This window comes from Barbatula barbatula (assembly GCF_947034865.1).
Source record: "Barbatula barbatula genome assembly, chromosome: 24".
Taxonomy (NCBI): domain Eukaryota; kingdom Metazoa; phylum Chordata; class Actinopteri; order Cypriniformes; family Nemacheilidae; genus Barbatula; species Barbatula barbatula.
In genome coordinates, this window is record NC_136787.1 from 10,414,351 (window position 1) to 10,441,626 (window position 27,276).

A 27,276-nucleotide genomic window follows, 5' to 3' on the forward strand; every position below is an offset into this window, starting at 1 on the left:
TTGCTAGATTATATATTTAGGTTGATCTAAATTTCGCCTAAACCATTTTTCATTCTGATTCTTAACGCCCTCGGCGTGTTCTGAGCCACAACATTTCTCTTTAAAATAAACGTACACATTGGATATAGTATAAGCATTTCTTTTTGTTTGTTCCTTAAACTTTGGCATAAAGGTGCTGAGGTGACGGAACACGTGTCACGTCCCCATTGTCACTAACAAACCGCTGGAGCGGCGCCAAAAGCGTATTTGCCGCAACCTAGTAACGTCAACTACCTTACAAAATAATCGCGTTTCCCTTCGGAACTCTAAATACATATTTAACACGACACTCATTTAAAGTTCCGAAAGGTTGTTAATGTTTTGGTTTAATAATATAATAACGTGTTTGCGTTTTCATAACAGTTTACCTCGCGAATAAGCTCAAGTCACACACGCGTGAACACGCCTCCCCGTCAGTCACCAACACGCGCGCTCGTCAAAGCGCGAGACTGCAGAGAGTCGGACAGAGCGACAGGCGCGCGCGGCTTCCACGGAATTAAGGAATTTTGCTCGTCTTTCCTCGCGCTCGTCTTTTGACACATTTCATTTGTTTCTATGTTTTGTGCCCCAAATCGTTTATTCGTGCCCCTTCGTTCTTCGTCGGACTGTGAGTCACCGGATGAGTGGAGAGAGCTGCTGGACATCCTCTTCGTTGTTTCAGGACTGGACATCAAACCGCATTGTGCGTGTTCGCACGGAAGTCCTATAAGTTTAATTTAGGACATTTTGGACATAGGAGCACGGGGAAAGTACGGGGCAACTTGTGCACGAGAATTCGTTTTTAACGGGCTTGATGTTCATGCGCTCCACGGGAGTCAAAATAAAAACTCACACGCAGCGGACCAGTCTCCCCGCACCAGACTGCGCGCACTTAAAACAGTCAACTTTCTCTACTCCACGTGCATTCATAATCCATCCAGAATCACACATTCATACTTTGACCGTATTGCTTAGCCTTCACATCTCAATCTGACAGTTTCATTCAGTTGAGGTACATCCCTACACGGAACAAAGAGGGTTGCTTTTGAATCCGTTTTGTTAAAGATACATTTGGAGATCTCTGCTCTGAGTCCCGCGGATGTTGCGGTCATGCCGTCTCCCAACGCTTAGAGGGATCTAGTCAAGTTCAACCCTGTTGTCTCTCCACCGCTCTGTTGTCTCTGTAGGTCCCGTTCATTTGTCTCATAGGAGTATCATGGGAGTCCAGACGAGGGGTGCCTGGTTGGCTATGGCGTTCTCGGAGTGGGTCAGTGGTTTGGGATTTCTTTTAATATTCCTGCTGGAGAGTTTAGCAGTGGATGCCAGCAACATGGAGCCGGTCTACTGGAATTCCTTTAACAGAAGGTAGGTTAGTGATGGAGTGGTCCTAATCCAAAATAATGAAAACTTGCGAATAGGAGACTTCTAAACTTAGTGTAGACGTTGTTTTATTTATAATTTCAGTATCTGACGAAAAAGCCTCCAGTATAACAACATAAATAAATAAATGACACATTTTGTTTCAGGTTAGTTCACTGCGTATTAAAAGTAAGCTTTTGTTGACAAATTAAGTGTCTTTGTTTAATCGTATGTAGTTTACTGAATAGTCATAATAGTGATTATCTCAATCACAGTATATGAGGATTTTCTATTATTGCTAAATTGGATTATTCATGTATTGGTATTAAGGATCGGCCCACACTGACTGTACACATGGTGCTGAACGGAATGTACCTTTACAAGCATTCATAAAATGTTTGTCCGTTTTGACAGATTAAAATGAAGAGTCGAGTGAACTTTAAACTGCATAAACTTTGTTAAACATAAACCAAACATAAATGAACACACTGCAAGGGTGAGTTTGGCCAGACTCCTGGGATGCAGTCTAGTTTAAGGATTGGATAGACGCTGTGGCACTCTTAGCTCAGAGCGACGGGGGCATTTTCCGGTTGACTGCCTCTAGATTACGGGTCCCGTGCATGCCCTCCCTAGATAAGGCATCCGTGGTTCTCCCACAGTGACACAATCTGCAGAACCCACACAAATGCCCTCTAAATATTCTCTTTGCTGTTTATGCTCTCTGGGCAAGAGAAGAGAGCAATGTGTAGACTAGACCATGTGTGAGATACAGATCAGGAATTCCCTCAACCCCAGGAGTTAGATGAATGCATTGTGTAATGAAAGAAAAAACAACAATAGGCAGTTTTTAACTGCACGTTAAAGAATTGATTCATTGAGCTTCACTTTGAGTTGCACATTATGAAGAGATTTAAAGAGTCACATACAGAAGTAAAAATACATTGAGAGAAAACAAACAGGCTGGTGTCAGAAAAGGCGATGATAGATGGCTGAATAACAGGAGGAAAAAAACTGAGCATTGAGTTTCACCTTATGAAGTCAAGAAAAGAGGGTATATGGGCAGATAAAGTGATATATAGAGAGAGTCACTCATCCATATGGAATACATATTCTTCTGGTATCTGAAAAGGTCAATGTGTTTACCCACACACCACCAGACACATCCTTCCCAGGTCATTCCTTTCTCTTTTTTTACTTTCCTTTGTTATTTCTCTTTCTCCCTCACACACAAATTGACAGATATGCCCTTAACACAATACATAACATTTTCAACACCGAGTACAACAGCATATTAATGAATCATTTTGGCATACGGAAACGATTGCAAATATATAAATTAATGATGTAAAACATGTTTCCGTAAGTTAAATCTGAGAACAAACTCTCAAAGGTTTTGTTGTGTTTTTCTAGCCGTTTTAAAACTATCATTATTGTCTCCATAGAGAGGAAAAACGAGGCTGCGATAAAACGGGTCAGACAGGTTATGGGACAGAGCGATGCGTGGGAGGACAGGAGTGGATTTCGCCCCCTAAATGAGCGTAATCACTGGTGAGCACAGACTGTCTCTGTGCATCGCTTCAGGGGAAGTTGTTGTACAACTCTGTGCCCAAAATGAACATTAAAAATGTAATCCTTCATGGCTCCCTCAATATTTAATGAATCGGCTGCTAATTGGCGATAGATAAAAGCTTGCTTAACTGGGTTAAGCGTTTCAAATTAAAACATTTTAGGGTGGGAAAAATACTTTGGGAAACTGAAGAGCAGAGTCTGTTGAGAGCTTAGAGCTTGCATCAGATCTTGTGGAGAGTATTTTATTTGGTTCTCCTGTAGTCCCGGCGGTAAGTTCGCCTGGCGTTTTTGTAATCGGTTGGTTTGTTGTTTTTGGTGAAAGATCTTGTAGAGACCCTCTCTATGGAGCGCGATCAAACATTGTTAGCAAAAAGAATGGATTTAGGGTTCGTAATGGGTGCCACAGGGCAGGTCCCACCCACATCTCTTAGCCATTTGGGTGCACACGTGTGTTTTTTATAGAGATTAGACCTCATAGAAAATGTTGCATTGTCAAAGAGAGATTTTGATTGTGGCAATAAATGGACTAAAAATGGAATTGTACCACTTGACCCCAGTTTCTAGGGGTAGGAGAGTGGGAGGATAATCCTCCACACAACACCCCTCCATTAGTTCATGGAACGCTCCATCGACAGTCAGGCAACACCGCCATCTGTGAAGGGATTACTACCTCTATACACACTTTCTCACTTCAATTTTTTTCTTGGGTTAATGTCTTCCTCCCTTTCGGTCACGTTCTCTTCACTTATTCATCTTCAGTTTTTTCCCCTATTCAATTTAGTACCTCGTTCTTTTGTGTCTCGCTGTCATTCCCGGAGGAACACTTCATTTCTCAGGGGTTCTTCTTATACAGTACAGATTTGATGTTTGAGTCTCTCATAGCATGAAAGGGATAGTTCACCCAAAAATGAAAATTCTGTCACAATTTACTCACCCGCGGGTTGCTTTAAATCTGTATAAATCTGTACAAAGGAAAATATTTGGAAGAATGTAAGTATGGATGCCAAACAGATCTCATCCCACATTTACTGTCATGGTAGGGAAAATAAATACCATGGGAGTCAATGGGAGATGAGATCTGTTTGGTTACTAACATTCTTCCAAATATCTTCCTTTGTATGCATCAGAACAAATACATTTATACAGGTTTGAAACAACCAGAGGGTGAGTAAATGATGACAGAATTTTAATTTCGTGTGACCTGTCCCTTTAACTTTGTCTTAGACGTGACTCCTAAAATTGTTAACATTCAGAAGAAGTATGGACTTGTAGAATAAGTCCAGATAATTTGGATTTGATTATAATTGACTTTTGGCACGTGTTGACAAATCTGAGCAGTTTCTGACATCGTTTCTGAAACCGCAGAGGACACATGTCGGAATTTTTCATTTGAGAAGCAAGAGGTTTACGCCGCGTTCTCCATCTGCTTTCAATCTCATCTCATTTGTGTCTAGCAGGCATTTTTTTGTTTTATTAGAGGACTTATTTGTTAATTTTCTTTTCGTGTTCTCGTGAAACCGGAATGAGTTACACCAGCAACACTTCAAAACTTCAAGGTTTGACTATTCAAACCTCAAGTCTTCAATTTCAGCATAATGTTACAGGACCAGCCGTCCACTCGATGAAAACCTCTTTCTCTTGTTTCACTCATATTTAATTTTCGCTTTCAAAGGTGCGTCTCTGGCAGGCCTTCAAAGCCCTGGCATGATTCCGGGGTGTGCGTGGAAACCGTAATTACAGTTTTAAGATTTCTCCGATGATGGTTGTGAACTGAAGGGGCTAGAAATGGTATTACAGTGGACTACAGAGACAAAGATTCGAGATGCATCTGTAAACATCAGCACCTCTTGTAAAACACAATGATAATAGTGAATGTTATTTAAAAAAAATATGTTTATTTATTATTTATTTAAATTGGTTGTCGTTCGTTTTCCGCTGTTATACATTTGTTCACTCTCTCTTTCTCTTTTTGTTTTTTGCGTCCTTATGAAGGTCAGATAAGCAGTTATTGTTCCTGAAGGAAGAATGTTGGTAATTTGTGAGCCATATACACGTAATATATTTTGAATTATGAACAATAGCATTGTCAAATAACACAATGGTGGCATAGACATAAAGTTGTCTGTAAAGACTACAGTCATTGTGGTTGTTTGTACCCACCAAGTCGCAATATAAAGTCGCAACTCGCAAACTCAGATTTTCACCCTCAAATGCACGTAAGCAACGTATCCACCGTTCTGCTCTTGCAAAAATATGCACATACTTAACGTTTCATCCACGAACTTTAACAAGAAACAAGAACCTGTCTGTTCCCTCTTGGCCCGGTGCAAGCATGAAAACTGAGAGTTGAGGGGAAGCAGGAGAACGCCTGAAAAGCGAGTAGCCAGTTATCTTCTCTCCCTCTACCCTCCCCGCCCTCACTCCTAAACATAGGGATGGTTATTTTTAGTGACGTTCATTTTTAATCATCCGAGTGTTTGGAGTTTGATGAGTCTTTTTGTGTTGGGCTGAGGAGTCCCTGAAGCTCCTCTTACCAGCGTTTTCTTCACTAATATCTCAAGCACTTCTATGCGCGCTGAGAACAGAACATCACCCCGTTGACATGTTATGCATGTGATTGCTCATGTGGCCGTTCTAGGGCGCGTGGTTAGGGAGTTTCAGGCCGTCAGAGTTCAGGAATGTGTAAGTTATCTCCAGCCCGTAGCTAATTAAATAGCATTGATAAGAACATGAAACAACAATCGCTAAACCCTTCAAGTAATCTGGGTGCACTCAGCACATCTCAATGGCCGTAGACGCAACTCTCACACGCTCACACATTTATGTAGATAAATAAGGACATTACGTAGACTTCTGTTTTTAAATAACATTTATAATAAAATTACTGCAGAAGAACCGTAGCTGCAAGAAAACTTTTTGCTTTTCAGACGTTATTTGCCTTTTAGTGAATCATTGAATCATGTTTTTCCTGGCAATGATTTTGGCAAAATACAGCTCCTAAATATCCACACTTAAGTGCAATTTCAAAATGATATACTGTATGTATAAATAATGTTATCATATCCAACTTTAAACAGAGGTGATTTTCCACATTTCTGCAATGAGGTGAATTGTAATAGGGGGCTAAAGTTTAAGTTTCAGTTTCCTCAGCCTTTTGTTGCTGTATGCCAAGAGGAAACTTTTATTCCCATGATTCCACTTGTTAATTCTGATCCTGTTCCGTGACATTTACATCGAAGTGCTTAATCGCAATTTGCGAGGGTTTATGTCTAGGTTACAGAGTTACTTTTCCCACGTATGAAAACTGTTTCTGCCGTTCTTGAATTTCTGCTTAAATGTAGATACACATCGGCATTTCACAGTATTCATACATAAAAATATCAGTTTCAGGCGCTGTATTGAAATCAGAGTTCATGGAGCTCACGGAGAAAGTCTTCTCAATACATATGTAAGCATTTTTCACTTTGATTGTCTGTTTACCTCGACTTAAATTTAAACCAAATATAAATGTATCTATGAATAAATATGCCTGCAACTTTCTCTCGTGATGCTGTTTATAAGAAGACTCCATCGACCTGAAATGAAATAGAGTTTTGTCAGGCCTGATAACCATTTCAAAGCATCCGCAATATTTGCGCGTTTGCTTGTTGAAGGAACTGACAATCTTTGTCTGTTCGTGGTACGAGCAAAGCTGCTTTTTCTTGTAGAGCGAATAGAAACGTATCCAGATTGTCAATTGGTGATCACATCACAAAAAAATGTTGACATGTTCAAAAGCCTTTGAAAAATCAGCGTACTGTATTCAGAAACAGATGCAGCAGGCTATATTACATTTGCTTTTATTAGTAAATTTCATTTTGCTGAGATTTGCTTTTTGCCCTTGTTCTGCGGTGGTCTTGGTAATAGAGAGCGTGCTTAGTTATTCACCAGCAGGGGTCTGACAGCTCTCTGATTGAAATGTCTTCTGTTGGGACTGAAGGACAACAGTCGGGATCTGCAGAGCAGCTTGAGCGTAAAGGAAGCGGAAGCTAAAATGTAGCATTGTCTTCTGTTGAGAGGGGTTGTGTTACAAGACAAAGTAACTGTAAATATTTTTAACGCAGAGAGTTTAAGTGTATGAACTCAATGTCAGTGCAGATTGTGTCGCTTGTATTATTATGATTGACTGACCTCTTTACATGTAAAATGAGAAACAAAGTCCCGCCTCTTTTCTGAATATTGAACAGATGTTTATATATAAACATGGGTGGTCGCATGTTACTTTGCTCGTGGTTGTCACTTCAATATTTTGCGGATGTCAGATTGATCAGATGTGGCCTGGGTAGGGAAGCGTTGCATTAAGGTTTGTTTACTAGTTCATCTCTTACATTATCATTTGTAAAACGTCAATGATATGATATGTAGTTTGTTTTTTCATCAGTGTTTTTTATTCCACAAGATATTTGTTTTTGACAATAGTGTGCATGGGTGGGTCAAAATTTTATTTTTATGGTAATGTTAAGCGAAGCTGGACTACTTTCCCCCTCTTATGGCAAACAACATAATGCGCAGTGTAAGATGGTACGCATGAATTGGGATTGCGATGTTTGTTATTCTACTACAGTGCCATTGTAATTCCTCTTCAGCCTGTCACATTATCTGGCTGGAGACGGGTTTTGGGAAGCCCAGTGTGGGCTCATGGGAAAATGCTGTGATGCAGTGCAGAGGAGGTTTGTTGATGAGTTAAAGAAAAAAAAAACAGAGTCAAGATTCAAGACTGCCAACGGCCTTAGAAATTCTGGAGTGACACAAAGTCACTCCATCTCTACAGCGCGAGAGCAAAGAAGCGCCGCAATTCAAATCTAGTGAAAACCCCCACAAATAAGACAACCTTAAAGATTGTTACCTCCGCTTTAAAATCAGAACCTGTAATCCAGTTAGCCACCTATGACCTTTTCATACTTTGTAGAGCAAATTCACGAAGTGGTTGCAGCACTTTCGCTCACAGTATTTCAGTGTTACCTACATTTTGAATGTACCGCCATAGACGGTTTCGCTGGACGCACGCGCCTGGCCCGATGTTAACTTCCAGTCTGTGTTTGGTTATCATTTTAATGCACATTAATTGTATTTAATTAAATGAAAACTACTCAACCCGTATTGATTCTGTATGGTGGTCTACCGGACGTTTGGGCCACATAACATTTATTTATATTGTTGCCTTTAATAACTTTCTGATTCAGTTTTTAACACTGCAGAAACGTTTGAACCAAAAACAACAATATTTTATGTTATTTAAGCGAATTAAAATGTTAGATAATATCTTTAAGATTTAATTATAGATGTAAGATATAAAAAAAAATCAAATAAAATACATGAAACCGGATGTGCTTCTGCACCAGTTTGTACATCCTGCGAACTGCACAATTTGTGTTTGCAATGACACTTATTATTTGAAACACACCACCTTTTTTGTGTAAGTTACACATAATATACTGCGCATATTGTGCGCGATTGAATGAGTCTGCTGTATTCTCCACCTGCCTAAAACTCAGAACCAGTCTGCCAGATGAGGAACTGCGGCACGCAAATTGCGTTTAGCATAGATTTTAGTCTGTGTTAGCAACGTTACCTCACTTACGTAATTGGTTTGTGAATTTTAAGTTGGGTGCTAAACCAACAAAGACACTACAAGCCCCGTGTCTAGATAGTACCTTGTTCATGGCTCATTTAATTTCGTTAGATCACACACAAATTGGTGAATATATCATGCAGACAAAAGGATTACACAAGACTCTATAAATAACCAAACATACACACAGACCGATGAACCCTGTTAATCTTACGTGGTCAGAGAGCAGTTGCTGAACTGTGTGTGTTGGGGGGTTACCGTCGGCTAAATGGTTTGGTTGGACAAAGATCATAACATTAACATAAGATCTAATGTATATTGTTTGTATTTTGTACATTTACATTTAGTCATTTAGCAGACGCTTGTATCCAAAGTGACTTACAGATGGGGTAAAGAATGGAAGCAATTGGAACACCATAAGGAGAACAAAAAGCATAAGTGCAATACAAAAACTGGTCTCATAAAGCTTACCACAGTGCTAAAATATAATCATATTTTTCTTTTGAAAGAGTAATCACTTATGTTGCATAGAACGAATAGATATCATTGACTTTTATTGCTTCTCAAGTCGCGCTTGTGTCTTTGTGCATTTTCGCGTCACACATTTGTGTGTATGTGTGTTCATGCGTGTTGTTCCACAGGTCAGATGCTTTCTCTGTCACATGTTTTTTTTCTGTCCTTAACTCACTGTACTGTCTAGCTGACTAGGAACATCCATCTGTCCGTCCATCTTTGTAATGATGTCTAACAAACTACGGTGTGGTTAATTGGACTTTTGCTGCATGTCTCAGCCTGATGGAAATGTCACGCTGTTCTCTAAGCATTAGACACTTAGCGGGGAGCGAGAGAGAGCTCGACGAAATGCCTTTATCTGCAGCAAGCTTATTTATGGGGTACATTTTCAACTTCAGAACAAGGCTGCCTCTGAATAACGTTAAAATGTCAGTCCGGTAAATGCCACAAGTTTTTTTATCCTTGACAATGCTGGAGGTACAGGAGCCTGGAGACTGTTTAAGTGCTGCAGCTTTTGGCTGACCGTGCTATAAAACCCGGAGTAATTGTGTTTATGTTGGAATCAAACTTTTGTTGTCAAAATGAAGGTTGTAATGCGATTGATACTTGTCGCACACAGCTTCGCGTCAGTCCTCCTTTTCAACGCATTGGCACACACAGCCACACGCGTGCCCTCTTCAGAACCAAAGGGCATGTCTGTTTGCATTTTTCGTCAAAAAAACGCTATGAATAAAAGGGCAGTTTCAGCATCAAATAGCGCTGGCGGTTTCACGCGCACGTACACACAAGCAAATATCAGACTGTCAATCTTCGTTTCCATGGAGATGATCACTACGCGTTTTTTCTCACTCTTCATCTTTTTCTCTCTCTGATTCTGCAGGTTCGGAGATGAGAGGGGGTATATACTCTATCCTCAGATAGGGGACCGATTGGACCTGGTATGTCCGGCGACGAGTCCCTTGGGTCCGAACTCTGCCCCAGAGTACGAGTATTATAAACTGTACCTGGTGTCCTCTCGAGAGCAGGCCGACAGGTGCGAGGTGATGGCAGCCCCCAACCTGTTGCTCACCTGCGACAAACCCAACAGCGACATGAGATTTACCATCAAGTTCCAAGAGTTTTCGCCCAACCTGTGGGGTCACGAATTCAAGAATTTACGAGACTACTACATCATAGGTGAGTGAACTGGTGGGACAAAAGCACATACCACTGTATGGACAAAATGACCCCTTTCTACTAAACATGTTTATCTATTAAAGCACTTCTAGTCAAAACAAATATTAATGTTATACTACGCAATACCATATTAAAGAAAATTGTTTTATCTTTGTTATAACCGTTTGGAAGGGCCGAAACGGCTGTGCCCATGTTTACAAGTCATTAATGGGTTTGGGGGTGTACCAGTACTTTTGTCCATATAGTTTACATCAAAAAGATAAACACTTATCTTAGCTGTGATAGTAAGGACACATCTCTCTGGAAAACTTGATTGTGACTGTCGTCAATGTTTTTGTATAATGACTGCATTATTTAGCTCTGTCCCTGTCTCGGCGACCAATTTTATGCACTGCGCAAGGTCTCTCATTGCACTCCATGGTGTCTTTCTTCTCGCATAATAAACATTACAATGCAAATCAATATTTCATGTTCAACTTATTTATTTTTTGTAAGTAGCTCTGTAAGCGAGATAATATATATAGTCATATGGCCAGTCATCATGGCAAAATAAAACCTGTCGAGGTTTATTTTGCATCAACAACCAAATGACTGTACCTTATTCCTCACTTAATTCAGTCGCGGCCTAAAAAATAAGTAATAATAATTAAATAATTAAAATAATTGGATTGGACAAACGTTTTAGGGATATTTACTAATTACCCAAGTGTGGTAATAAACGTCGCCCGCAGTGCCTCCGTCCCGTCACATTTACCTCACAGTCGTTCCACCAAAAGATGAATCCGTCGATAAAAGAAAAGACAATGTGTGCATTGCTGTTTTCTCCCTGGGGAAATCACTTTTAATTAACCTGTGTTGGTAGTTGTTAATTTCTACAATTTGCCCATAATGAGAACTAGAAAGACAGAGCATCGGATGCTGTGAGGTTTTGCACATACTCATGATTATGTAGATCTTAATTGGCTTTAATGGGCCCGTAAGACTCAAGGGCATTTAAGATGAGCTAGACGCCACAGCCCGGCCTACAGCGAACATGCACGCAACGTCACCCGAGGCGCGCGTCGTGTGAACTTCCTTCTATATTTGCCGTCTGTGCGTATGTATGTATATGAGTCACGCCGAATGTAAACTTTCACATGTTTTAACATACGATGAAAGCACAGTTTATTTTTGTAGGTTTTCACGGTGGAGGGGGCGATGGGATGAGGCCGACGCTTTTAGCTGGTGCTTGTTTCCCTTGTGATCTCGACTGTTTGAAGCCGAGATCTTCTAGATGCTGAGTGTGTATCAGAGTGTATCAAACGCTCGGAGCTCTTTTGTCAAAACTTTGATCACTGGGCGCTAACCGAGTTCCCTGTGGAGCACTTTACCCTAAAAAGCATAAAAAAACCAGCCGTGTCAGGATCCCCCTCAAAAACCTCCTTTCTGCCATCACGTTCTGTCAAACACACACTCAGACCGTCAATAATTCACAGCAATAGTGTGTGTGTGGAAGCTCGCCTCATTGAGATTGTTAGAAAAGGATTTCTAAATGTTAAGTGTAAGATTAAGGTGTATTACCGAGAGCGTATGTGTATGGCTTTGTTTGCTCAGGCTACAGTTATTCAGCGGTTCTTTTTTCAGCACTTCTTCTTGTGTGTGTTTGTCACGCTGGATTAGACTTGTGGTGAGGGTTTGTTAATTATTGAAGAGGTCTTGTTGGTTTATTTATCAAGGTTAAGCTGAAATATTAGAGATGAACTCGATTCCCACCGTACCCTGTGTGTGCAGTGCGTGTTTTTGTGTGTAAGCACAAATGTACAGACGCATCCAAAACCCCGAAACCACTTTAAAATTCTGGGATTCAAAGACTGGTTTAAACAAAAACAATGTGTAGCATTTTGAACAATTTGAACCTAAGAAATGTCGGGATTTTTTAACATAAATATTGGGATTCTGCAGCATTTCAAATTAGTTATAAATAAATAATAATAAAATTAATCCGTGACATTGACTGTGTTTGTGCAAAAGATCAGATTTCTTCGCTTTTATTTAAACCACACAAGATGTTCTTTGGATCATTTTTCAAAGCATGCTGGGACAACATGAATCATCATGGTTAGCACAAATTGTGGAGTACATGCCGTCTCGAGTGGATACATATCATATTTTAAGAAACTGCATTCTAATTTTAAAGTTATTAAAAAAATATTTGATCTATTTGAGATTTTATGTATTTAGTTGAAAATATAAATAAGATGTATCTTTATTCGTCTTAGAGTAACAATACCAATAAGATTAAATTTGATTCGCCAATAACAACTGCTCAAAACTAATAGCACACAATTTAGGTACTTGCAAGTCATCTTGACTGGTGCAGTTAAATATTACACATAGATTAAATATAAACATGCCTAATTATAAAAAAACTGTGTTAATAAAACAAATAATTAAACCGAATTGTCTTGTTTGACTTTTGTCTCTTTTCTTAAAACCATTAGTAAACGTGGTTTCCTCTCAGAAGATCTGCATTTGTTACAAATGAGCTTATCGAATATTCAAATCAATATTTCATGTCCAATCATTTACCCATGAGGTAAGTGGCCGTGTAATAACTGTAATAATGTACATACATTATCCCTTACTTATATAAAGATTTTTAAATCTTTTAAAATAAATATAAGATTATTAAAAGCGGTCGAACTGTTCATTGTTCTTTCGAGTGTGTTAGTTCATGTTCATTGCAGTTTTTTGTCATGCTCACGTTGTGGTTGAATGATGTTAACAACAGAAACCTTACTGATAAGTGCAAAGTGTCACCATACTTCTCTTTTTAATTGTTTATTTAGGTAAACCAGAAGAAGTTTTGCCAACTTTTGCTATTAAATCCGAGCCTTCTTCTTCCAGCACACTTTTATCAATTTGGTGGCTCATAGTCGAAGTACAGAAACGGCAGAGAGATTTTTTAGCTCCTCTGCACACACCATCGCATGCCATTAAATGTACGTATTTTTAGCACAGTGGTATCATTTAACATACCTCCCTGCTCCGTTCCTAGCCAACTGCAAATTAAAACAGGTATAATTGAATTTTACGCAGACCCCATGCTGCTCTCTTAGCTCCGAAGTTCAGCGCACAAATGCATGTGTATGTTTGCGAGCATGTGCGTGTGTTCGTGCGTGCGGTTGACATGCTGAGCCGTTGAGTTTGCGCTGTGATTGCTATGAGTAGTGACAGGTCCCTCCCAAACTAGGTCAGCAATCAGAGTCCCTCGCCACACTACGCTTGGTGTGTAAACGCGCGCGCGCGTGCGCGTGTGTGTGTGTGTCATGGCTTAGAGTTAGTGTTTATCCTGCTGAATGTGTCCTCATAAGTTTCCAGCTGTATTCTGATTTCCGCATGTGTCGGCCTGATCCGAACAGTCTGTGTGTGTGTTTATACAGTATTCCTCTGATATAGATCGCGCTGTAGGTCTCAGGTTAATGGGATATGGAAGGTTTAACACAGCGATTCATTAACCTCTTGGCATCCACATCTGCTCATGAAGTCATTGCATGCACACAAATACACATGTATACATATAAAACCACAAACATGCACACATCTGGCATCATGTGCACACATAAAGATGTTGTCATGATCATTTACTAGCGGCTTACAGTCTTCAATTAAAATCTCAAGTAGCAGTATAGTACCGATACATGCTATTTGGATGTGCAGGTATGGATGTGTTGTATGTGTTCTGCAATGGTGTTGTCGTAATTGTTTACAGTTTCAAGGTTCAACGGTTATTATAATCCCAAAGGGCCATTTTTGATGCAGCATAGAGTTCAACAAAAAACACACAAAAAAACAAACAGAAAAATACATTCTAACATCTCACAAATGTAAAAGCCTTACAGCAGTTGGAGTAACAGAGTTTCTATACCATTGCTTTTAAGTTTAGGCATAATATAGTGTATAACAGTTTAACCGAATCTGAATCAGATATTATTTTTAAAATTCTTGATATTTTTTGTTGAGATTTGAAACAAACAATTCTTACAAACATGTGATATTGGTTTATACCCAACTGACTACCAGCGTGTTTCATCAGGTGTACATTTCATCTAAATACAAACTTTCCACACCAATAGCAATAATGCTCATAGTGACATCAGACATAAATAAGCGCGCACACACACTCAGAAACACAGCAGCAGGGGTGAGAAAGGCTCTTTTGATGGATGGACATGTGAGCAGAGGGAGGGAGATTACCGTTTGAGGGATTGTGGGAATTCTCAACAGCTGTTCACTGGAGACAGGGAGAGAGCAGATGAAGGACTAGAAGGATGGATGGATGATGAGAACGCTGTGCGGGAAAGACAATCGAAGCCTCTTACGGAGAAAATGTATGTTTATGTTGAGGAAAGCTCTGAGGAGTTATTATGGAAATGTTATGGAACACAACACCACAGACATTCACATTTTTACTGTCTAGCCAAGGCTTTGTCATTTTATTTTCATTGCTCTCATTTTTTAAAAGTCTGACTGGAGTGGAAGTAGAAGTATCGGGTACAAGGCACTTATTTGTTATGTGAAGTATGACAGATGGACAAGTGGTTATCTGGTTTCTCAGCATTTTAAAGGTATAGTTCACCCAAAAATACAAATTTAATCTTTTTTTTCACACTCATGCATGCTTTTTAAAATCTGTATGTGAATCTTTCTTCTGTTAAACACAAAATAAGATATTTTGAGAAATATCTTCGTGGTTTTGTGGGATGCACGATATCGGTAGATAAATGGTCATTTTAATGTTATCGGTATCAGCCGATATATTAGCAAAACATTGTTGATGTAGGTACAGTATGCAGATACAGTATTTATGAATGTGTAAATTATAGGAACAGAAGCATATTGTTTGAATCTGAATGATTTCTGTCTTGAGACCTGTAAGACTTGTGGCTATTAAGAACATTTTTCTGGGTTGCTTGGGAGGAACATCTATAATTTGTTTGTTGGATAAAAAATATACGAGAAAAGCTTGATGGTTAAATAATCTTTAACTAGTGTAAAGTAGGCTTGGTACATGATTTTCAGGTGGAATAAGAGTACTTTCTGCAGTGAATGTTTTAATATAAAAGCAGTTTTCCACTTAATGGACAACTGCTATACAAGTGCAATGTTATATTAATATCTATATACTGTATATCGGCCGATTTATCGGTAATCGGCATTAAATGTTAAAGAATCATCGGTTATCGGCCAAAATGTACTTCCCTAGTTTTGTACCAATGTTGTTCGATTCAAAGCGTTCCTCTATCTTCTAACGTGTTCTGCAGACGAAAGAAAGTCATAGAGGTTTGGAAGGAGGGTGAGTAAATGATGATGAATTTTCATTTTTAATGGCACTGAGCCATCACAACCAAATGCAAATACAAGGCAGACATACTCGGGACTGTTTTGGTTCAAGTCTAAACAAAGGGAGTTACTGACATTTCTCTGACTTTTTCCATCAGCGAAAACTCCCTAGAGCGACAGATTACAGAGCGATATTTTTTCAATCACCACAATCAAGGTTAAAGTTTTAATTAGCGTTTGCATTATCGTTTCGACCTTACACAAACTGTTTCTTGTTGTAAATTCTGTTGTGTTGGGTTAAGGCCCTGCGTGTGTTGTCAGATTCTATTTCCACTCTTGTTCTCTCCATCCCTCCCAGACCATTGACACACTTCGGAGAGGTGCTATTAGTCAACCCATTAAGATAATTACCTCAGTGGAAACGAGAAAGAGAGAGAGAGTCCTCCTCAATAGTGCCTTCATGAAAATTCTGAATCTTAAAGGAATACTACGGCCAGAAATACCATTTACCCTCACACTAAAAACCTTTACCTTATTTTTCAATGTAACACAAAATGAGACATTTTGAAGGATATTAAAACATCTTTTTTTGGTATACAACAAGAATCCATAGTGAGCATGTCTGAGGTAAAGCTCCAAAAAGAACTAAAACACTGGGAAAGTACTCAAACGTGACTTTTAGTCTTATAGTACAAGTCTTCAGAAGCACGGTGAAAGCTTTGTGTTAAGAACAGACCATCTTTAACAGTCTCTCCCTGTAGTGAAAATAGTTTTTTGTCATTTTTATGTTTATGTGGCGTTTAAGACAAACCATTTGTATATTCATCAGTCAACACCATTGCTCTGTATTTTCTACTGAAATTGCCGTTTACCAACGTTTACAAAAACATGTTGTAATGAATCAGGTCGCACAGTTTTGGTGGTCAAAGATGAATTTTGAAGGATTCAATTATTGACCACAGTGGGGGCCTTTAAGACAATAATCACACGTCATTGAACAGCTTTGGTTCTTGTATGTCACATGACATTTAAATATCACTGCTGTCGTTCAGAAGGTATTTCATGATTTCTGTGCCATATAAATCATTATAATTAGACATTCTTTATGTTTGTCCCTGGGTTGTGCAAATATATAACCAATACAAAGTATTTAAAAGGGTTGGTCAACTTTGACAATCATTTAAAAAAGTACAGTGTTTTTTTTCCAGTTCCTGAAAAACAGCAAATTTGGACATCCAATGTTTTTGACGGTGACGATATGAAGTGACTCCACTGATATAGATCGCGCTGTAGGTCTCAGGTTAACGGGATATGGAAGGTAACACAGCGATTCAATGACCTCTTGGCATCCACATCTGCTCGTGAAGTCATTGCATGCACACAAATGTACATGTATACAAATAAAACCACAAACATGCACACATCTGGCATCATGCGCACACATAAAGATCTTGTCATGATCATTTACTAGCGGCTTACAGTCTTAAAATCTCAAATAGCGTTTAAAAAAGTACAGTGGGTTTTTTTCCAGTTCCTGAAAAACTAAATTCGGACATCCAAAGTTTTTGAAAGACATTGACGATATGAAAATTTTGATTTAAAAGCTGCAGGGATTGGGTTGATTTTTAGAGAATAAAATATAACAATACATTTTAGATTCTTCAAACAACGCTAGAGAAAGGCTTTGGAAGACTTGGAGTATAGAGGTGAACCGTGTAGGCAACATCACACTAACCAGATGCTGCCAAGTAAAGGTTTTACTTCAAAAATCTCTGTGTGCACAAGAACAGGAATTATGAGAGGCCGAAAATCCCTTTGAAGACGCCACAGAGTCCAGTAGCTGAGAATAAAGTATAAGGTCAACCATATCAAGAGCTCTGCATTACACCAGCCTATATGGGGTGGTGGTACAAAAGAAGCCATTACTCAGAAAGAAAGAGTTTACCACATCTCGAGTTTGCCAGAAAGCAGAACGTTGGCACCAAGGTAGAGCTTTTGTACAGAATTCAAAACGAGATCCGTGGTGCAGATCTCACACTGCCTACACCTTAAAAACACCATACCTGCAGTGAAGTCGGGTTGTGTAGCAACATGCTGTGGGTCATTTTGTACCAGCAGGGACGAGAGTGAAGAATAGGTTGTGTCAAAATGCACAGAAACACTGCAGGAGAACTCAATTCAGCGCACGGAAAACTGAAGCTTGCCGCAGGAATCTCTTAAATTTGGGGGCAATAGTATATTATCCAAAACGAATGACAAACAAACAAATACACAAAACTACATTTTGTAGTTCAGGAGATCAGGGGACGAGGCAGTCTGTCACTCAGGGTTTGTCTTTAACCAAACAGCATGTTGTATTCCTCATGGGCTAAATTCAGTCTCCAAAATTGAGCTGAGTGCCCCGGAATGAAGTAAATGATCACCAGAATCTGATTTCGTTCAAAATCATTTCCACACGTCAACCAGATCTAGAGAAAATATCAACCTTGAAAGTTTTTGCCAATAGGGATGATGCATTCATTAATAATGAATGTGCTTTCAAAACCATGTTTGCTGACAGTTAGCGATGATTAAGGACCGTTTCTTTCTGAAATATGCATATTTTATGACATTAATGTATAGCACTTTAGACTGCATCAAGCTCGACGGGCAGATCCATAGAGAGCCGAGATGCTCATCTACGGTATCTCATCAGCAAATAGTTCATGGAGTTTCTCTCTTTTTCTCTCCTCTTTAACTGTTCCCCAGCGTCCCCACCTCCACGCTGCTGGCTGCGGGCTGACTCAGATGTCAGAGTGCGTTATTTCGGCAGGCTGCCTCTCGATAATGTGTCTTTATCTGGGCTCTTTGTGGCGCGGGGGTTTGGCGTTGGGGCCGCTTTGGGATTTGGATGAGGGAGGAGGCATCCGTCGCAGTAACAAGCTCTCGCTTTGTTAATGCCTCTCCACACCTCTTCAAACATGCATCAAATACTCACCTTCAACACAGGGACAGAAAGTTCATACTGCTGAATTTGCAGTTCGGATGCACCGTGGGGAGAATTGACTAAACGGTTGTGGCACTTTTGCGTGTGGTGTTTTATCACAAAAAAACGCCCTGTGCGCAAAGCACCCACAACCCAGTTTAAGTGGTGTTAAATGCACCAAAATTGCACCGCTCTGGATTAAATCAAGTCATCATTATTTGTTTCGGTGCAAACAATGCAGTACATGTGTGAATAAATGCGGTAAATGGTGGGCGCAATTCATTTTCCGTTTACTCCCACCTGTGTGTTTTCGTTCCTGTGCTGATGTACTTGAAGTGTGTATTTGCGTGCACGTAAAACATCGTTGCGTTTGTTTAAGGCAGGTGTTGTGTGTGCGTTCGTGCTGTTTTGATCTGTTTGACAGGTGTGTTTCCTCTTCAAAAGCTGTTAAAAGTGCGACGGTCTGTTTTCTGCCTTCCTCTCCTCCTCCTCATCTCCATCTCTACCAAACATTACTGGCACAAACATGACCTAGAAAACCTTTAGCATCTCGCTCCCGTTTAACTCGGATTGTTCTTTCTGCCTGGCACACACTGTATGACTCGATTTCTCATATTTTTTCTGGAATCCTCTCTTCACTCACTTCTTCCCAGTTGAATCCTATGAAACCTTTTAAAAACACGATTGGGTCATTATTCACCTTAAAGGATATTATATAGGAATTATATACAATCATACGAAGCCTAATTGTAGGACCGCATTTTTGTTGCATTGTGACATTGGTTATGACAATTCATCACAATCTCACAGAAATTCACAACTATTGTCGCTAGTGACGTTAGGTTTAGGGGTGGAGTCAAGGGAGGGGCTTTAATAAAGATTTTTTGAGTTACATTACAATTTTGTACAATTTATATGAATTTGCCACCTCGTAATTGTGAGTGTAGACAATTTGCCATCTCAAACCCATCTGCCCAATTCTCTTTACGTTACAGTAATTTGACCAAAAATATCTGGTTTTATTTTAATTATGTGCTTTACATCATGATATGATTTGTTTTTGTTGTTTTATTCTTTGGTATTTCTTTTTTAGGATTAATGCCGATTGCAGTTAAGTAAATTAATTTTGTTACTTGCGTGCTATTTTTCTTGAATATTTATTTTCGTGACATTAGTCATGGGCTGCTATGAGATTATGACGGTATGATAACCTTCGGCAAAAGTGTCACGGTTTCATGGTATTGCCATTACAACAATAAAATGTGTTATTTTCAAATGTCTGCGTATACAATAAACAACTTTTCAACTGGAAACAAATGAAGAAAGTTTAAACCAACATTCATAGAACATATATGTCAGGTAAAAATAAAGCCTTAAAAGTATAATACTCTTTCAAAAAATGTATCTTTGTCATAGCCCATATATTAGTATATATTATACATCGAACATCGCATTACATGACTTAATAATTTTTTTGTAAACACAGCTCATACCTTAGAAACGGTATTACAGAAAATCTTTGTGGATTTGAAACCTTGACTCTTTCAAAGCTCGATATACCTTGAAACGGGAATTCGCCCTATGCCTACGTGACATGCATTTTTCCGCAATGACAAGACATTTTTCTCACGTCATAATTCAGCGATTTCTTTCCTTTTTTTGTTACAATTTGATTGATTTTAGAATCAAATGAAGTCTGTAGACTTTCACCCAACTGTTATTCACGCCGTCTCATTTTTCTTCATATAAAGCTTCTATTCATTTAGACTACGGCCTCATACCACTCTTACCCCCGTCCATCATCCCTCATTCTGCTCTATATTCATCTCATCTCCTTCCTTCTTGTTCCATCTCCCTCTATTACACAAGCCTATTTTAGATCATTAATTCTTAATGTTACCCTCATGAAAAGTATCTATTAAAAGTATCCCTGAAAACACTGCGATTCTGGAATATCTGACTAGTTTCTGTAATTATTCAACCCTGGTTAGAAGACTTCTATAGAACTTCGGCCATTAACAGACCTGCCATTCTCCTTCTCTCTTTCTTTTGTCTGAGCTGCAGGGAGCAGCAGGCCCGGACAGCTTGGTTAACTAGGAGTTATGTCTTGTTTCATTAGTTGTGGGGAAATTTAGTGCTTTGGCTGTGAATTTATGACCTTGTTAAAGTGATAGTTTGGTATTTTGTTGTTGTGATCTTAGACGGGTCTGAATTATGTCCATGTCACCGTTTAGTGGTTCTGTGCACAGCAGGAGTTCCGTCTGGCTGTTTGTGCGCTGATCTATTGAATGGGTCAATCATTAAAGCAAGAACCCGGTGTGTGAGTGTGTGTGCGCGCGTGTGTGTGTGGAGGGGATGTCAGACAGGATTAGCTCTTAATACCTGTCAATTGCTCACCAAAGATGACATTTAAGATTACAGCCTTAGGACTTTAGCCGTTACCATAGGGACGGGCTTCGTTGTCACTCAATGCGCGTCAAGCCGGCACATGCTGCATTCGAGCCATTTTGGAATGGTTGTATTTAGGCTATGAACAATTGTTATTGCCAGTTGGATGCCTGGGATTTTCTCTGAGCCCGGACTTGGGGAGTTGGGGTGCGTTAATTAAAAAATCATGGCAGATGAAAATTGGTACTGGACGTTAAGACCCGCATGACTACAACTTTGTGGCACATCGCTGTGATTTTGTGGAACTTTTAATTGTGAATATGGACTGTACAATTACTTCCAAACGTAGCACGCCAAAAATATTACTTCCAAGCTTGAACGTTCGAATCTCAGGAGGACTCAAAAGGCAGCAACAGCCATTGAGTGACATCATAACAAAGTCAGGCTGTAACCAATCAGCAAAGAGCTCGCTTAAGCCGTCCATCCAATCATTGCACGGTTCAGTGAAGCAGTGGAACCACCTGTTCCTCACACACACAAACACGCTCACTTAACATGCTTAGAAGCAGATGAACGAGACTTGTTTAATCACAATCTACTTAAGTCCACGGATGACAAAGCTATGTTTCAGTTCACAGCAACAGAAAATCCTAACTCGTGCATTGCATTCCCACAATCCAATGTGTTCATTTTAACTCCCAACTTCTATCAGCAGGAAAATGATGCTAGCCGGCATAACCGGGGTTTTAGCTTTGGGAAAGTGTGTATACCCCGATTTCCAGCTTCAGGGCAGAGAAAGCTCTTATGGAGCGTTTGGTGGATAGAAGTCGTTCTTAAAACCGCCGAATCAGTTTGAAATCAAACGGGAATATAGCTAATTGGATTTTTGAAAGCACAACTGGACCTGCCAGTATGACATTCTCATTGGTCAGCACAGTTACTTTGTCCAAATGCATTGCGGCCAGAGTTAGAACGGAAAACTTTTAGTTGCATGATGGACATCATATTTTCCGCTTGTTGCAACACATAAATCTGTCCCAGAATTTGTGATGTAGCATAAATTGTGACATCTTTAGTGTGTCTCTGTATTTCATTTGGCTGATTCTGTAGGTTTTTCTTCTTGGGAACCCCATGAGATTCAGAGCAAGTTCAGAGCATCAAAGACATTGAGCCGATATGATTGATGTGAAACAATTTTTATTTCATGTTACAAAAACATGAACTCTTGCACTATCAAAGTACATTGAGATGCATTTACCATTTTGTCCTTGGAAAACCCACCCTGGCATTATTTTTTGGAAACACCTCTCCGGACAAAGGACCGTTCTGTATGTAGGAATGTATTTCTGGATAATCTCGTATACGCGCACAGTGTGTTTCAAATTGCGTGCTGCCCCCTTTAGGCCTGCCCTGGCACAGCTGCCGGGTAATGAGGTCATTGAGGCCCTCTTGCCAGCAGGAACTTGAGCTTACTCAAGAAAATTACTCTAGGTTTGTGCAGCCCAAACAGATTGTGCTAATTCCTTGTGGGCTGGAAAGGTTGACTTGGCCACCGGCCTTATTTGTCAGGGGTTAAAACCATTTTTTCGGGCCGTTGTTGCTCCCGTCGCTGGGCAGCACAGGTCAATCTCCTTTACTCGGAGTGGGCTCTCTTGTCGGGGCATGCTGGGGCAGCTGAAGTTTAAGGATGGAGGTGGAGTTTGTGGGTCATTTCTGAGTGTCCCGTATACAGTTTCTTTACTGTCTGAGCTTGTGCCGCTTTTTCTCTTTTCGTTGTTTGACATGTCTTTCCTTCCATCGCCACAGATCATCATCTCAATTACTGCACTCGACCGTGTCTCATTGTCTCTCTTTGTTTCAGACGGAGTTTTGTCTGTGATTTCAGACTGCTCGGGTGAATGCGTAGACTATAAAGTCTGAAGTCCAACGTGTGTCGTATCTGTTTTTCATCTGCTTTGTAAAAGTATGATCTCTTGTCTTCCACGACCATCTTTAGAACGCTAAAAGATTTTTCTTTTTTTTCCACCCTCACACTCTTTCAAACCTCTTCCCTTTTTTGCTCAGTCGCTGCCTTTTAACTACAAGCATTTACAAGTCAATACTAAAATGAAAAATTTATGCCAGCCTTTCTCAGAAGTTGAGATTTTTACTTTTATTTCCAATGCAAAACTACCATCATGTTAATAATATGTCAATGCTAAAAGGATACCAGATTTTTTTAGAAGTTTCTTTTTTTCAATTTCAATATTCTTTCTTGATACTCCCTTCAAATACTACAAATTACAAGGGAGCTTACTTGAATACATTTAATCCGAATGTCCAAATGTCTGAGACAACTCAAAAAGCTTCAATATATATATATATTTTTTACTAGGGCTATTGCAATTTTAGGTCAAAAGTCAAGAAATGAGCATGCATTGTATTATTTTTTGTTGATAATAAAAGCATGCACTTAAGTTGGCAAGTCTGTGCAGAAACATAAGCTGATGATGTGTCTCAACATGATCTGAAACTGTTCCAAAGAGCCTTTTGTGTACTTAAGTGCAAACTGAAAATCTGACCTTTTGTCATAATATTTTCTTATTAACATTTTGTTTGAAAAGTTCACTTTTTTATTCTAAAATGTTTAGCCAATTTCCAATTTTCAATTTGAATGCATTTCACTTTATTAATATTCAACTTTTGAACTGAGGCAATGCTTAGTATTTGGTATAGTATGTTGTATCTGAATCAATATCAAGAAGCGACAAATCTTCTCTGGTGGTTTCTAATGCTGAATGTTCGGCAACCCTAAGTTTTCCAGGTCTCTGCTTATTTTTCCATGTGCTGATCAAGCTTGGCTTTTACACTTTCGCTTCTAAACATCTCTCCTTCAGGGAGGTGCAGAACACAATGAGAGCCATTAGGTGATGAATCATTTTTTCTACACCTCCAGTGTGTTGACTAATGACTGCCGTGAGCACTGAAAAAGGTCATGTTTTTGGATTCAATCCGTGAATGTGTGCCTGTGCATGTTTGTGTGTGTGTATTTGTGTGTGAGGGGGTGAATCTTTTATGTGCTGTGTTTTCCCTAAAGATATTCCATATTTAAGTCGGGTTTGGGCGAATATAATATTTGTCTGTATAGTTAAGATACTATTTGGATAAAATCCAGGAGTTTATTTTGGCATATTGGAGGAGAAGAGTTCATTGGTCTTGATTTTGACACGTCAATGTTTAATGTTTTTGACCCTTGTTTAGGCAGCGAGAGGTGATGAGGTTTCTAAATTCATGAATTTTAATGTACTTTTTGCTCGGGGTATAATACAAGCTATATTGACATTAAAGGTTCATGCTATTAATATCAACATGCTCGCAGAAAATAAATAATTGACTATTTTTATAAAAATAAGCCCAAAATGTGTTTAAAGCAATGCACTTGAATCTATCGATTAAGACACCAGAATAACATTACAGAATAACATCCAAACTGATTTTAAAGATAGAGCCAGTTTATCGGATGAAGCCAAATATAGTATTATTTGTATTGCAAACTGATGTTTTCTGTGGAGAAACCGAGTTCAATATCAACAGTATTGAACCTGGATATTCCTCAAAATTACTTTAAAAAAAAGTGCCAATAGGGAGTCCTCAAAAATCGGTGAAAAATTGTGTACAAAAGTGTTTTAAACTTCAACTTTGAATTCATTAACCATCAGGCAAATCTGAAACCCACCTCATGCTCAAGTTTTTGGTCCTTTACTGGTGCACCTAGTCAATAGAACCTGATCTGTCATGAGCTCCTCGAACGTCTGTGGTTTAAGAACATCATAATAGAGAGATATTGGGAGATGGGAAACATCTTTGTATCGGAGCGCCACGGTTTCCCAGCACTGGAGATAAGCTACAGCTTGTCATTCAGAGGGTTCAATAAAATGTTGAATGGATCGAATGCAGAGCGTTTCTGCTATGAAGAATTCAATATCGCCCTCTCGAACATGTTTTATTTTTGGAAAAGAAAATAAGTTTGAAGACGCGACTCTCTGCACCATAGGGAGGGAGCTTGAACAGTGTTTGAATGCAGTATTCAGTACTGGCATGAAGAGTTGTTCTGAATTACATGGATAAAGCACTGAGTTTTAAAGTGGCGAGGCGCCTCGGCAATGAAATATTTAGTAATGTGAAGGCTGGAGGATGCAGGGACTGTGTGATTCAGAGCCTGTGTTTGTGTCTGTGTGTGTGTTGAGGGATGATTGTATACATTGTTAAAAGGCATCATAGTTGCGGTCGAGCTTATGTTATTACTGAGAGACAGTTTTCTATATACAAAGCAGCCCAAAAGACAAGGAAGGTCTAAATAGGAAAAAGCAATTCTGAAGAGACCTACCAGGCGCTCAGGAAATACCCCTCCAACAAACAATTTGTCCTCAATTTTTCCATACATTATTTAAAAACAAATTCATATAATTTAACTAATGTGAAATATAAACGTAATACTGTTTAAAACAGAAGAAGAGGAAGGTAGATTCCCCGTGTTCCCTTATCTTGTCATTCGTAAGAGAGAAGATGGACCTTGATGGAGTTTGAATTTGTTGTTTTGGTTATATTGAAAAGCTGCAGGGCAAGTGTGTTTAATCTCAGCGGGACAATGTGAGAAATGAGGTTATAAAGAGCATTTTGCTGTCCATTAGTTTACCAATAAGAGTGTGTAGGTTACTTAGAGTTACCCAGAAAGTTACCCAAAAACACGTGCAAAATGTACAAATTATGGATGACTTTCTCTACATTTTAAGTGGCTTACTTTTCCAGTGGCATGAGCTGTAACAACATTTTCCGTTACATTTGCACAATATTGAAGAAGCTTACAATAACTGCCTAAATAATGTGTTATGGGATATGGTTTAAGTTAATCAAATATATTTTGAAAAACTGAAATTGTATAGCCAACATACATATTTTAGATTATTTCTGAATAGAGATGAACCGATTGATTTCCCCACCAATACCGACAGCCGATTTTTCAGAGTTATATCTGTCGATGCCGATTCTAAAGATTAAATAAATATTCCTTCACTTTCTAAATCTTATTCATATACAATATGAATACAGTATCTAAATAGTAATATAATATTCCCTAAGACTAAAACAAAAGGCAAAAAGTGGACAACTGCTTTTATTTTACAACATTCACCGCAAAAAACAAGGTAACCATTAGTTCTCTTTTCCCCCTGAAAATCATGTACTAAGCCTACTTTAGACTAGTTAACAAGTCTTTAACCTTCAAACTTTTCTGAAATACGTTTTATTTAATAAACAATTTATAGATGTTCTTCCAGAGCAACCCAGAAAAATGACACATGTCTAACAGGTCTCAAGACAGAACGCATTCAGACTGCAGTCTTATTCAAACAATAGTCTTTTGTTCCTGTAATTTACACATTCATAAATACTGCATCTACATACTGTACCTACATCAACCATGTTCTGCCAATAAGTGAATGATCACGACAGATTTTAACTGTGAGCAGCGTGCAGCTAAAGAAGTTTAACCAGAGGAAATTATTTATGATTTATTGGCTGTAATATATGGACTAGGGATTCTGGATGCACAATAAATGATCGGCCATATCGGTATAGGTCGACAAATGGCCATTTTTATTGCTAACTGTATTGGCCGATACCGATATTGTACATGTAGCGTGTTTAGAGACGCGCACGACATTGGCTTATAATCCAAAGGGTATCTTTTATTAGCTCCACGGGGAGACAAGAACAGAAAAACACGATAACATAAACAATACCAGACAATGAACAAGGGAACAGATTGAGTATACATAGTCCATGGGTGATGAGGCTGATGACGGGCAGGTGTGGGGATTACAGACACGAAACAGGTGGGGGAGCGTGGATGAGCGTGGGTAATGAAGTCCATGGGGAAACACAGGAGAGACGGAGGGAAACCGTGAAAGATTTTGCAGAAAATGTATCATGCGTCCATAATTATAAGTGACTATAAATTGAATTACAGATATAGAAAAAATAAGAAAACTAAGAATCAATAACATGTAATTGTGCAGAAACTACATGAATTATTATGATCAGTGAATGGATACAGTATGTCTTTTGCACTGTAAAGTCACAAGTTGCTTGTAATATCTCAGCCGCAGTATTGTTAAGCATCTCTTAACTTATACACACATGAACTATAGACTGTCAGTCACACACATAAACGCACACACTCACTTGGTGGTTTGATGGTTGTACAGTGCTTCAAATGATGGAGCATCATAAGCTCACATTTATATTGCTAAAACTCACAGGGTTCCAGTGAAACATCATGAAACGAATTCAAATGGTCTCAGCAGTGGCTTTCTGA

General features: G+C 39.1%; 1 protein-coding gene across 1 annotated transcript in view; it reads left to right on the forward strand.

The window, feature by feature from the left end:
* The first annotated feature begins 484 nt into the window (after window positions 1-484).
* efnb3a (ephrin-B3a) overlaps window positions 485-27,276 on the forward strand; it is a 30,754-nt gene continuing 3,962 nt past the window's right edge. Inside the window, exons 1-2 of the mRNA XM_079449176.1 lie at window positions 485-1,383; window positions 9,951-10,246. Coding sequence (XP_079305302.1) covers window positions 1,235-1,383; window positions 9,951-10,246 — 445 coding nt within the window. The 5' untranslated portion in view covers window positions 485-1,234. The remainder of the gene's footprint in view (window positions 1,384-9,950; window positions 10,247-27,276) is intronic.